Source organism: Xenopus laevis, chromosome 2L (assembly GCF_017654675.1).
Source record: "Xenopus laevis strain J_2021 chromosome 2L, Xenopus_laevis_v10.1, whole genome shotgun sequence".
Taxonomy (NCBI): domain Eukaryota; kingdom Metazoa; phylum Chordata; class Amphibia; order Anura; family Pipidae; genus Xenopus; species Xenopus laevis.
In genome coordinates this window covers 10,681,183-10,695,441 of record NC_054373.1, presented here as the reverse complement: position 1 = coordinate 10,695,441, position 14,259 = coordinate 10,681,183, and the positions used below count along the sequence as shown (strand labels likewise).

At 37.8% G+C, this 14,259-nt stretch overlaps 1 protein-coding gene across 3 annotated transcripts in view; it reads right to left on the bottom strand.

Moving 5' to 3' along the window:
- Positions 1-14,259, bottom strand: part of dscam.L (Down syndrome cell adhesion molecule L homeolog) — a 325,765-nt gene that overhangs the window by 24,422 nt on the left and 287,084 nt on the right. For all 3 annotated transcript variants that reach the window (XM_041581120.1, XM_041581121.1, NM_001096544.1), the window contains 2 exon segments: positions 9,296-9,493; positions 4,073-4,375 (listed from right to left, as the gene is read on the bottom strand). In XM_041581120.1, the coding sequence (XP_041437054.1) occupies positions 4,073-4,375; positions 9,296-9,493 (501 nt within the window).

Genomic DNA, 14,259 nt, shown 5'->3' with positions numbered 1-14,259 from the left:
CAAAAAAATAAATAAAAGCAGTCCTTACAAGGACTACTGTTATTGCAGCAGTCAGCAGATGAGATCAGAAGCAGGACAGCTGCCCACTGCAGCTACATACAGAGCACTGCAGTAGAAGGTAGATTACTAGCCAGCAAAGCTACCTAAGCTAAAATGTCCCTCAAACCCCTGCAGACTTCTGTCCCTCCAATAACAGAGCAGTATCAAAACGATTACTAGCCAGCAAACTTTCAACTGTCCCTGAAATCACTAACAGGCAGCAGCTCTCTCCCTACACTATCTCTTCAGCACACACAGGCAGAGTGAAAAAACGCTGCAGGGCTTCGGTTTTTATAGGGAAGGGGAGTGGTCCAGGGGAGAGCTTCCTGATTGGCTGCCATGTACCTGCTGGTCTGGGGTGAGAGGGCAAAAAAAAGCGCCAACAATGGCGAACCCAAAATGGCGAACGTCGCGCGACGTTCGCGAACTTCCGGCGAGCGCGAACACCCGATGTTCGCGCGAACAAGTTCGCCGGCGAACAGTTCGCGACATCTCTATTTATTATGCCCCGAGGCAGAAAATAGCTTGAATCTGAAAATACCCCAGCTAAAACCTGTCGAGGTCACGTAGGAGTCAATGGCAGAGAGGTCCCTTTAACCATTTAAATGTTGTTAATGTTAATAATGTTAATAGCCTTCATTATGTTTTTTTTTCGGTGCAGACTGTCTCAGAATATCCCTCTATACATCTTACTAAATGTTAATTTAATGCTGAACGACCCTTTTAAGGAAAAAGATGGCAATGCTCATGAGGGAAGATATAGGGATTGGGAGCAGCGATGTTCATAATGAAAGGCTAAATGAGGATTGTGAATGTGATTAATAAAATTGCAGCAGAGGGGAAAGAGGTCGATCCAGCAAAAAAAGCAAATGCTGAAAACAGTTCCAGTACAGAAGAGATCAGAGATTATTAAAACAATGTTTGTCAGCAAAAAAAAGAAGCAGAAGGAGCAAGGAATTGAGTTTTTTGCTGAAGATAAGTGAATGACTGCTGAGAAATAAGCCAGGGGTAATGAGGGTTTTTCTAGATAACTCCAGACTCTCAATAATTTGCAGAGCTTTACAGTTCATCTAGGGTCTGAGGACACACACACACACACAATGATAGTTACAGCCAACAAAAGTGGATACACACACAAACACAATGATAGTTACAGCCAACAAAAGTGGATACACACACAAACACACAAACAACCAAACTTCCCAACATTTTGGAAATAGAAAGAGGGACGTAAAGATTTGCCACGCCCATTTTTGTGGCCACACCCCCTAATTACAATGTTCATTTTACAAAATTTGGCAGGTTATGAAAGTTTGAACACATTTCTGTGGTTTTTAGTGTTATTACAGTTTTGCTAATGAAGGTGAATTGCCCTCAGTCAACTTTTAGTACAGGCATGGAACCCGTTATCCAGAAAGCTCCGAATTTAGGGATGCACCGAATCCAGGATTCGGTTCGGGATTCGGCCAGGATTCGGCCTTTTTCAGCAGGATTTGGATTCGGCTGAATACTTCTGCAAGACCGAACCGAATCTGAATCCTAATTTGCATATGCTAATTAGGGATGGGGAGGGAAATCCCGTAACTTTTTGTCACAAAACAAGGAAGTACATTTTTTGTATTTTCCACCCCTAATTTGCATATGCAAATTACGGTTCGGATTCGGTTCGGTATTCGGCCGAATCTTTCTCAAAGGATTTGGGGGTTTGGCCGAATCCAAAAATAGTGGATTCGGTGCACCCCTATCCGAATTACAGAAAGGCTTTCTCCCGTAGACTCCATTTTATGTTTTTTTTAAAATTAAAATAATGAGATAAATCGGATTTCAGTAAATAACCTCCTTACTTTCTGACATCAGTAATTCCAATAATGATGAAAGAATAATCCTTGGGGTAGTAAGGGAAGATGTAAACATACAGTATCAGGACCACCCAAACTAAGGGGCAGATTTATCAAGTGTCGAAGTGAAAATGCAAAGTACAGGTATAGGGTCCCTTGTCCATAAACCCGATATCCAGAATGTTCCAAATTACGGAATGGCTGTCTCCCATAGACTCCATTTTATCCAAATAATCCAAATTTTTAAAAATGATTTCCTTTTTCTGTGTAATAATAAAACAGTAACTTGATCCCAACTAAGATATAATTAATCCTTATTGGAAGCAAAACCAGCCTATTGGGTTTATTTAATGTTTAAACTAATTTCTAGTAGACTTAAGGCATGAAGACCCAAACTACGGAAAGATCCGTTATCTGGAAAACCCCAGCTCCCGAGCATTCTGGATAACAGGTCCCATACCTGTACAAAAATTTGAATCTCAAGCTATTTTTGTGTACTTCGACTAAGGAATAGTCCAAATTCGATTCAAATTGCTGTTTTAGCCTACAGGGAACTCCTAGAACCCATAAGGAGTCAATTGGTGGACTTTGAAAAATCAAAGGTTTTTTTTGAAAATACTTTGAATCGAATTCGATCTTACTTCAATTCGAATGATTGAATGCAGCCTATTCAACCGCAAAAAAAACTTTGATTTTTTTTAAATAGATTTCAGTTTTTTATTCGAATTTCAAAGTTATGGGAGTTCAAAAAACTCCCATTACTTCGAAATTTGATCCTTGATTAACCTGCCCCTAAGTCTCTAAAGTAGCTATTTAATTCCATGGGGTGAAGGGAGTCACTTGGGTTACCTTTTAGACAAGATTTCATGTACAGAGACCCACACAAGCTTCACTGCTGGGAATTAAGAGCCCAAAAGACTGTGCTGACCCAATTTTATGTGGCCAAATGGGCTATTAAAGGAAAACTATGCCCCAGAGTAATGTAGGTCTCTATAAAAAGATATTGCATAAAACAGCTCATATGTAAAACCCTGCTTCATATAAATAAACCATTGTCATAATAATATACTTTTTTAGTACTATGTGTCATTGGGTAATCATAAATAGAACACTGCCATTTTAAAGAATAAGGGCCGCCCCCTGGGATCCTAGGATTCATGGTGCACACAAACATACAAAACTAACCATAAATGTTAGGTCAAATGAGCCAATTAACAGACAGAGTTCTGCCTTTTGCTTCCACACTTCTTCCTGTTACAGTTAGAGCTGCAGTATTTCTGGTCAGGTGATCTCTTCCTGTTACAGTTAGAGCTGCAGTATTTCTGGTCAGGTGATCTCTGAGGCAGCACACAGACCATCACAAAATGGTGGCTCAAGGAAAGAGATGTAAAAGGGCAATATTTACTTAAATACATATTCCAGTTTGGTAAGATTCTTTAATATGCCACTTAAAATTATATAATCTAGCCTTAAGTATTCATTTTAGGGATAACGTTTTCCTTTAAGCAATACAGTGAAAATTCTTTCACTACAGTTAATTGGCAGTAATATAAGGATATAAGGGCTATATTCTGTATTTACTGTGTAAGAGCAGACTCTGTTACTGCAGGTTAGCACTTGCAGAGAATATCTGCAGATACAGTGCAGAAATGTGAATCCTAGTTCTGCCTTAATGCGCCACTGTATCATGCGGGAACCTTTTGGAATTCACGGCGCATACACAATAAGTAGCAGTAGAGAGACACAACAGAATTCTTAAAGGAATTGTTCAGTGTAAAAATAAAAAGTGAGTAAATAGATAGGCTGTGCAAAATAAAAAATGGTTCTAATATAGTTAGTTAGCCAAAAATGTAATGTATAAAGGCTGGAGTGACTGGATGTCTAACATAATGGCCAGAACACTACTTCCTGCTTTTCAGCTCTCTAACTCTGAGTTAGTTAACGACTATAAGGGGGGCCACATGGGCCACAACTGTTGCTTTTGAATCTGAGCTGAAGGCTGAGGATCAATTGCAAACTCACTGAACAGTTATGTCCCATGTGGCCCCCCTTATAGTCACTGACTAACTCAGAGTTAGAGAGCTGAAAAGCAGGAAGTAGTGTTCTGGCTATTATGTTACACATCCAGTCACTCCAGCCTTTATACATTACATTTTTGAACTGTTCCTTTAAAAGCCTATAGAGTTTATTCTCACCTGGCCTGTGTGCCTTTGGAGCTGCCATTGTTTGTACTTTTGCTCCGTCTAGAGGTTTTGGTGGAGATGCGGTGAATCTGCAGATTCCAGACTCTGACGGTGTGCTAGAAGTCAGACTGTCTGTGTACTCATTAGTCCCTGCTGTGAGTTGCTCAGAGGAGGTGTCAGAGATGAAGCATTCTGTGATGGTGAACTTGGCGTGACGCAGCTGCTCTTCCATCTTGGCGTGTTCATAAGCTCTGGCGAGTTCTTCGTAGGTGGAGGAGGCACTTTCGGTGGACACCATGCTGCTCCGCGCTCTGTCTGTATAGAAACAAAGACAAATAATTATATGACAATGACAAAAAAGCCTGAGCTAAGAGAACACAATATTGACAAGGTTTTAAGTACATGTATAGGACCTGTTATCCAGAATGCTCGGGACCTGGGGTTTTCCAGATATCAAATCTTCCTGTAATTTGGTTCTCTATACTTTAAGTCTATTAGAAAATCATGTAAACATTAAAGGAAAACTATACCCCCCAAACAATGTAGGTCTCTATTAAAAGATACTGAGTAAAACAGCTCATATGTAAAACCCTGCTTCATGTAAATGAACCATTATCATAATAATATACTTTTTTAGTAGTATGTGCCATTGGATAATCATAAATAGAAATTTGCCATTTTAAAAAATAAGGGCCGCCCCCTGAGATCGTAAGATTCACTGTGTACACATACAAACCACATGTAAGGTCACATGAGCCAATTAACAGACAGAGTTGTGTCTTTTGCTTCAACACTTCTTCCTGTTACAGTTAGTGTTGTAGTATTTCTGGTCAGGTGATCTCTGAGGCAGCACAGATAGAGTCACAAAATGGTGGTTCAAGGCAAGAGATATAAAAGGGCAATATTTATGTAAATATATATTCCAGTTTGGTAAGATTCATTAATATGTCATTCAATTTGATATAAACTATCTGTTGCTTAAGTGTTCATTTTGGGGGTATAGTTTTCCTTTAAATAAACCCAATAGGCTGGTTTTGCCTCCAATAAGGATTAATTATATTTTAGTTGGGATCAAATACAAGCTACTGTTTTATTATTACAGAGAAAAAGGAAATCATTTAAAAATAATTTGAATTACTTGATTATAATGGAGTCTATGGGAGGTGACCTTTACTTAATTCATAGCTTTCTGGATAACGGGTTTACAGATAACGGATCCCAAACCTGCTTCACGTTTATTTATCTAGTATTCAATAACTATGTGTTTTTGTAGATAAAAATTCCAGGGCCCAAAATGTTTCTGACCCAGTATTCCTATAGACAGTTGTGGTGGTTGACGAGGGGCAATTTGGATCATAGTGATGTTGTGGTTTGACCATGGAGAAAATCTGGCAAAAAAGCAGCCCAAATTTATTAAGATTTATTAAGGCTCCAGTTGTTATTTCCTGGTCAATGCTCACATTTTCGGGTTGAAAAAAAATAGAATTTTTTAAAAAATAACTTGAATATTCGAGATCTATTATACCCCGACCCTGGAAATAGCTCGAATCTGAAAATACACCATCTAAAACCTGTCGAGGACATTTAGAAGTCCATGGCAGAGGTCCCTTGAACCAATTGAATATGTTAAATTCAAGTTTTTGGGTTGCAAGACTCGAAAAACAAAAAACAAACTCTAACACTCGACTTTTGATAAATAACCCTCCATGTGTCAATGGGCAGAAATTAAGCGCCCTGCTGGAATCTGGGTTATAAAACTTTACGGACCTGAAGATGAAGCCTCATTTGGTCTGATCTTAAGGGAAAACACCATGAAGATCTACTGATGAACAATCCTCTACATAACTGATTGAATAGAATTGATTGAATGGGTCTTAGGGGGTTATTTATTAAACTCCGAATGCAAAAATCATGAAAAATTTGTGATTTTTTTTTTAATAAAATCGGACTTTTAAAAAAATCACGAATTTTTCGGATTTTATTAAACCCCGAGGATGGAAAAGTCTCAATCTGAAAATCTGGCATCTCAGACCTGTCGAGGTTGCATATAAGTCAATGGGAGAAGTCCCAATTATTTTTTGATGTGCGCTGGGTTTAGTATAAAAATAAAAACTGGGTAAATAAATAGGCTGTGCAAAATAAATAATGTATCAAAAATGTAATGTATAAAGGCTGGAGTGACTGGATGTGTAACATAATAGCCAGAACACCACTTCCTGCATTTCAGCTCTCTTGGTTTCCACTGATTGGTTACCAGGCAGTAACCAATCAGTGACTTGAGGGAGGGGCACATGGGTCATAACTGTTGCTTTAGAATCTGAGTTGAATGCTGAGGATCAATTCCAAAGTCACTGAACAGTTATGTCCCATGTGGCCCCCCTTAAAGTCACGGACTAATTCTGTTCTGTTCCACATCCATGGTCCAAATTACCCTAGCAACCAAATTGCTGAAATTTGTGCAATACCCCAAGTTTTTGGACAAAAATGTAGTTTTTGGGTGCAAAATCCGAAAAAATCGGAAAAGTGCAAAAAAACCTGAGCGAATTTGATTAGAGTTTGTAGCAGAAAATATTAAGATAAATTCGGACTTTGATAAATAACCCCCTTAGTCTTTTTGGTGGCTTTTTTTCCACTGTGCTTAGCAATCATTAGATTTAACGCATAAAATGACAATGGAAAGATTTTTTTTTAATTAATCATTTACTCTTAGAATAATCTCAACTTCCATGCAAATTTTCATGCACATTCATCCTGGAACATTCTTCCATCTATAAAATAACAGATCGCTACTAAGTGATGTTGGTTGAAGTTTCCTCGGGCTATAACCATGTTATTAACCAATGCATAAGCTTCTACCTATTGGAAGAGCATTTCACTGGAAAGGCTTGGTCTGCAAATAATTAATCAGTGTATTTACTGTTCCTCTTATATAAACAGAGGTTCGTTGTCATTTTGTGGTTAAACAAATCTGTATGATTCATTATAGCAAATACATTTTGCAAAAACTATTTTACATGGGATTTACTGCTTAATCATCAGTTTACGTAATTTCTTTATAATATGTCTGACAGTCTAATTATTATATAGGAGAAAAGAAAGAAAGTATCCCCGTCCTTTTGATCAGGAAAAACACACAAAAAAAGAACTGTTATAGTGAAAACAGTTAGCGTTGCCTTGAAAAAGCAATTTGCGAAACACGCGTCGGCTTGCTATTTCTCAACGGTTTATACCATTTTAGATAAAACCTTGGGGGGGGGTTCCTTTTAAGAAACTAAAACTTTTTATAGTGATCTGGGCGCTTCTTTCAGCCCAGATTAAGGAGATTCCTAATTGTATTCTTGTTAACTGTTTTCACTAGCACTTTGTGGGACCACTTATCAAGGGGGGAACCAATATATATAGAATCACGAGATTAAATGGTTTAACTGAATTCGAATTATATAGTGATAACAAAAAAATGTTTTTTTTTTTATTTTATTTTTTTTATTTTTTTGTGTGTTTTTCCTGATCAAAAGGACGGGGATACTTTCTTTCTTTTCTCCTATATAAAAATTCAAATACTGACAGAAGTCAGATCCCCTCTTTTTAATCAACTTCACATATCTGAAGATAGATCATTCCTTTTATTTGAAGTCTAATTCTTATACACATGAACCATTTGCATCAACTGTGTTTATGTCCCCAACCAGTATTCCATTATAAAGACAAATATCCAGTCCGTTAGCCAAAGAACATTGGTCCTCAGTGGTTATTAGTGGTTCCCATAAACTTGGCTCTTGCAAACAGAAAAATGCAATGGCATCATTGTATTATGTATCAATTGCATTGTATACAAATTAAGGCACATTTATCAAAGGTCGAATTTCGAATTCATGTGAGTTTTTTTAAACTCCTTTAAATTCAAATTTACTCAATAAATATCTAAAACTGGGATGAATTTTACCGACTCGAAAACATGAATCGAATTTGGCTAAACTCGATTCGAAAAAAAACTTGAATGTCAGGAAGGCTATGAACATGTCTTAATTGGTCCCTGGACCAAACTTGAATTGAGTTTGGATAATTCACAATTTGAATTGGAGAGTTTTGACCATAAAAAAAAAATTCAAATATTCGAATTTTCAATTTGACCCTTAATAAATCTGCCCCATTATGTATGTGTGTGTGTGTGTGTGTGTGTGTGTGTTTGGTAAGGACCAGCATTTTCTCTACTCATTATTTCACATACCACATGCATACAACATTTTGGTCCACATTGGGACCTTTATCATTGACACCTATTTATCATTGACACCTTTATCATTGGGATCTTTATCATTGACACCTTTATCATTGGGATCTTTATCATTGACACCTTTATCATTGGGACCTTTATCATTGGGACCTTTATCATTGGGATCTTTATCATTGGGATCTTTATCATTGGGACCTTTATCATTGGGACCTTTATTATTGGGACTTTTATCATTGGGACCTTTATCATTGGGACCTTTATCATTGGGATCTTCGCCATTGGGACTTTTATCATTGGGACCTTTCTCATTGGGATCTTCGCCATTGAGACCTTTATAATTGGGACCTTTATCATTGGGATCTTCGCCATTGGGACCTTTATCATTGGCATCCCAACAGATCACTTAGAGACAAGTGCAGGCACATTTACTTTAAGATATACATTCATAAATAGAGAGAGAGTATGTGTTGATGTAAACACTCTATGGATAAGGGTATGTTCCTAAAGAATAATATAATGACCTGAAACATGCATTCCTGAGACAAGACTGAAGGCTAAAACAAAAACAAATGAATGGCTGCCTCTAGTGATGGGTGAATTTGCGCTGTTTCGCTTCGCCGAAAAATTTGCGTGAAATTCGCGAAACGGCGAAAGATTCGCGAAACAGCGAATTTTTTGGTGGGCGTTTTGCAAATTTATTTGCTGGTGGCGAATCACGCAAATTCGCCGCAAATTCGCGCCTGGCGAATTAATTCGCCCATCTCTAGCTGCCTCATATCCCTGAAGCCATACATATTAAACTATTGGCTCTTTGTATCCTATCATGCAACTTATAGGACAATCACAAAGACTAGTATAGGATCAAAACCAATAAACAGGGAAAATACTGTAGATGTCAACCCTGCCCACTACTTGGAAAGTCTAAAGTTGATGTCCATTTTCAATTCATTTTCAATGTTCAACTGGATTTCCCCAAATGTGATCATATCAATAGGAAATACCTGTATCTTGTGAAGGGCTGACACTGTAACTGTCGCTTTCCTTGTCTACGGAACCAGCGGCCCTGGGAGTTGGGAGTCTCCAGTCCGTTGTAAGGGTGTGTGCAGGTATAGTAGGGTGAGGTCTATTCAGAGTCCACTGACTGGCATATCTGTTGCGGGCTGCAGGCCCGGCCTTTGCATTTTTTCTAGTAGTTGGATCTGTTCATAGGGGGGAAAAAAATCACATAAATTGAGAAGACAAAAACTATTAAGAAGAACCAACAAATATATTTTATATATCTATCACCTCTCAAATATAAAGATGCAAGCCTCAAGCTATCTGGTAGAAAGAAGAGATGCCTCCCAAAATGGACGATTTCTGACCAATTGAAACAGGTGTCTTGCCTCCCAAAATGGACGATTTCTGACCAATTGAAACAGGTGTCTTGCCTCCCAAAATGATAGGTTTGGTCAATAAGTCAACCTGGCCAAGCAATGACCTAATTCGGGGCACATATTAGGTCACTGGCTGAGCTGGGACTTCCAGGCATCATTTCCCTTGAGCAAACTGACTATTTGGCCTGACCACTTAATATGCCTATGAGCAGATTTATTAAGAGTCGAATTGAAAATCTGAATCTGAATTTGAATTTTTGATTTTTTTTTTCATGGTCAAAACTCTCAAATTCGAATTGTGAATTATCCTAACTTGATTCGAGTTTTAATTCTAATTCAAATTTTGAGATTTATCATACTCTGGCCCTTTAAAAACTCTAATGCGACTATTCGCCACTTAAAACCTGCCAAGTTCATGTATAAATCAATGGAAGAGGTCCAGGGCCCAATTTGGACATGTTACTAGCCTTCCAGATATTCAAGTTTTTTTCAGAGAAAAACCTTGAATAGAGTTTAGTCAGATTGGATTCTAATCAGATTTCGAGTTTTCCAATCAATAAATTTTGTGTGAGTTTTTGATATTCGATTTGTTTTATTAAATAACCCCCCCAATCGAATTTTGAGTATATTTGAATTCAAAGGAGTTTAAAAAAACTCACGTAAATTTGAAATTCGACCTTTGATAAATGTGCCTCCCCGAGTCTGAACAGATATCAGTCGGTAAAAAGGATCATTTGGACTTAAATACGGAAAGAACAGATAAATAAGGGTATAGCTACACTTTATTTAAGAACACGCTATGACCAAAAAGTGTAAAGTACATTTAACTTTCCCAAAAAATTCAAGAATTTCATGATTTCAGGAACTGCGGGTAGCTGCAGCAATTGCAGCTGCAAAATCCATCCTTATTCTGCAAACAATTGCCCAAAATTGTGAGAGAACTGGAGAGGGGTGGTGTCTGGAGCAGCCTAAAGCTGCAATTCAAATTCTTATTGCTGCTCATCAAATACTCTCTGGGGTTTGAAAGCTTGTAATTTTCATAACAGACTAATTCTATAAAAGCTAATGTGCTATTATTTCAACTCTGTTCTTATAGTGTATATATATATATATATATATTAACTTAGAAAGAAGTCTATGCACAACTGCTTTATATATGACATGTCTCAGCTGTGATGCTCTTATCTAAGTTACTGCAATAACCTCATAGCAGTGTTTAAAGGCATTGGGTTTATTAATTGCTTTTATTTCTGCATGTTGCATTCCCTTAATTGTTCTTTGGTATCTTTTTCTTTGAGAAGCTCGGTACAGCGGGGCAGACCGTTTTTGCTCATTTCTACCAAACTCTTTAACAACTGCCATTTTTGCATTGAAATAAACTGAATTTCATGAATCTTAGAATCAAATCCTCTGTTAAAAGGGTTTATTAATTTATTAGCACAATTGTGTATATATTGTATCATTGCGTATTACATATTGGTTCCTCCATAAGGGATGGGTAAGGGAAATTGTTTAGTATAAAAATAAAAACTAGGTAAATAAATAGGCTGTGCAAAATAAATAATGTATCTAATATAGTTAGTTAGCCAAAAATGTAATGTATAAAGGCTGGAGTGACTGGATGTGTAACATAATAGCCAGTTTACTTCCTGCTTTTCAGCTCTCTTGGTTTCCACTGATTGGTTACCAGGCAGTAACCAATCAGTGACTTGAGGGAGGGGCACATGGGTCATAACTGTTGCTTTTGAATCTGAGCTGAATGCTGAGGATCAATTGCAAAGTCACTGAACAATTATGTCCCATGTGGCCCCCCTTAAAGTCATGGACTAATTCTGTTCTGTTTCACATACATGGTCCAAATTACCCTAGCAACCAAATTGCTGAAATTTGGAACACAACTTTTCAGCTCTCTTGGTTTCCACTGATTGGTTACCAGGCAGTAACCAATCAGTGACTTGCTGCTTTTGAATCTGAGCTGAATTCTGAAGATCAATTGCAAAGTCACTGAACAGTTATGTCCCATGTGGCCCCCCTTATAGTCACTGACTAACTCAGAGTTAGAGAGCTGAAAAGCAGGAAGTAGTGTTCTGGCTATTATGTTACACATCCAGTCACTCCAGCCTTTATACATACATATATACATATTTTTGCGGAACTAACTATATTAGAAACATTTTTTATTTTGCACAACCTATCTTTACCCACTTTTTATTTTTACACTAAACAATTCCTTTAAGTTAACTTTAAGTATGTTATAGAATGGCTCATTCTAAGCAACTTTTCAATTCTTCTTCTTATTCTTCTGACTTTTTCCAGATTTCAAAAGGGGGTCACTGACCCCATCGTAAAAACAAATGCTCTGTAAGGCTACACATTTATTGTTATTGCTACTTTTTCTTACTCATCTTTCAATTCAGGCCTCTTCTATTCATATTGCAGTTTTCTTTATTCAAATTGATGCATGATTGCTATGGAAATTAGAACCCTAGCAACCAGATGGCTGAAATTAGAAAGCTGCTGAGTTAAAAGCTAAATTAAGGCAGGACTCCAGGGACGATTCCTGCGCGATCCGACGCACTGCACAAAAACGCAGGCGTCACGTTGGATGTGACGGAAATAAGGTAAGTAATTCTATTGTTGGATCGCGTCACATTGTTGATGCGACGCGATCCAACAATAGAATTACTTACCTTATTACCATTGCATCCGAAGTGACGCCTGCGTTTTTGCGCAGCGCGTCGGATCACGCCGGAATCGTCCCTGGAGTCCTGCCCTAACTCAAATAACACAAATAAAAAATGAAAACCAATTACAAATGGTCTCAGAATATCACTATCTATGCCAATTAATTAAAAGGTCAACAAACAATCTCTCTCTGGAATGTAGGTGAACACTTCAAAGCAGACTATGGAAGTCATTTTTCACTGATAGCAGCCTCCCTTCAGCTGGAAAACTGCCTGAATCCTGTAAGTGCTGACTGCCAGTAAGAATTCATTTGACTATCTTTCCTACAGGCACTTACAGATTTAAATCTGCATTAAGTACAGTCATAGAGAGTAGTGATGAGCGAATTTGTCCCATTTCACTTCGCCGAAAAATGAAGTGGCGAAAATTTTGCGAAACGCATTTAAGTCATTGGGCTCCAAAATTATTTCCATTTCAGCGCGTGCAACAATATTTATACGCACACCTATTTTGTCCAAATGCATTAAAGTCAACGGGCGTCCGAATACTTAAATTACTTTACACTATTCAGACGCGCGCCCAAATTTTTTTGACACAGTGGATTTTTCTCCGCAGTTTCACAGATTTATTTGTCGGCATTGAAATGCGGAAATCCACCACAAATTAGCGCCTGGCGAATTTATTCGCCCATCACTAATAGAGAGCCAAATGATAAGAGTCATTTGAACTATTCAGGTGCCTTCAGCCTGGAGACTTTGTCATGGAGACAATCATATATAATAAACATGCATTAAATAAATATACACAAATGCTAAACTCAGATTATATTAATAATCAGGGTCAGACCCAATCCCTGTGCAGGCTGCTGAAGCTCCCCCACCCATTTATAGGCACCCATGCAGTGGTTATGGAGCATGAAGGAGGTATAAGGAGTGGGTCACCGCATGGGTGGGGGAGGGGGAGACAGACTCCAGGAGGAGGGCCCCTGAGTTCGCAAGTGGGGGCCCTTCAGATTGCAGCCCCAGTGACCCCAGTCCGACTCTGTTTATAATAAAATATATTTCATTAGAGCAACCCTTAATATTAAAAATAAATGTTTATCCATATTCAGCACATGAGAGATCCCTTTAAGAGGACCTAAAAGATCAACATGGCATTAGCCTTAGGTGCTTTCTCTTACTGAATTGTGACGCTTATATGAACATACACTGGATGTTGGGAAAACTGCTTGCCAACTCATTTTGGGAAAACATCAACAGAAAATTGCTATTTACGGCCACTTGCTGATGCGCAAGAAATGACAGATTCTGCCGGGATGCAAAGAGACTATGTGTGCTATGTGTGCATGATATATATATATATATATATATATATATATATATATATATATATATATAAATAAATATATATATATATATATACAACTCTATATATATCACTATACTATCACTATACCTCCCAACATTTTGGAAACAGAAAGAGGGACAAAAAAGAAAAAGTTTTGACCACACCCATTTTTGTGGCCACGCCCCCTAATTTGAACACATTTCTGTGTTTTTTTATGTTTTATTACAGTTTTGCTAATGAAAGTGAGTCGCCCTTTAAGCTGCAAGTCACAATTTCCCAGAGAGACCTGCTTATCTTAAATTGTAACAATTGTTTCTTTGCTTATCTTAAATTGTTACAAAAGGATCAAAGTATCTATTCTGGGCTCTCTGCCAAAAGCCAATTAAGTTAGAAACTTTGTATCTTTTTCTGTCTGTGCAATGCAGGAGATCAAAAAGAAAGTCGAGACGTTTCAGTAACAATCAGAGCTGAGCTGTCAAAATCGGGACAAAAACAGGAGGTATGGTAATGAAGTTCTACACATGTCACATGTATGTGTCTCTTTTGAGAGATCCATA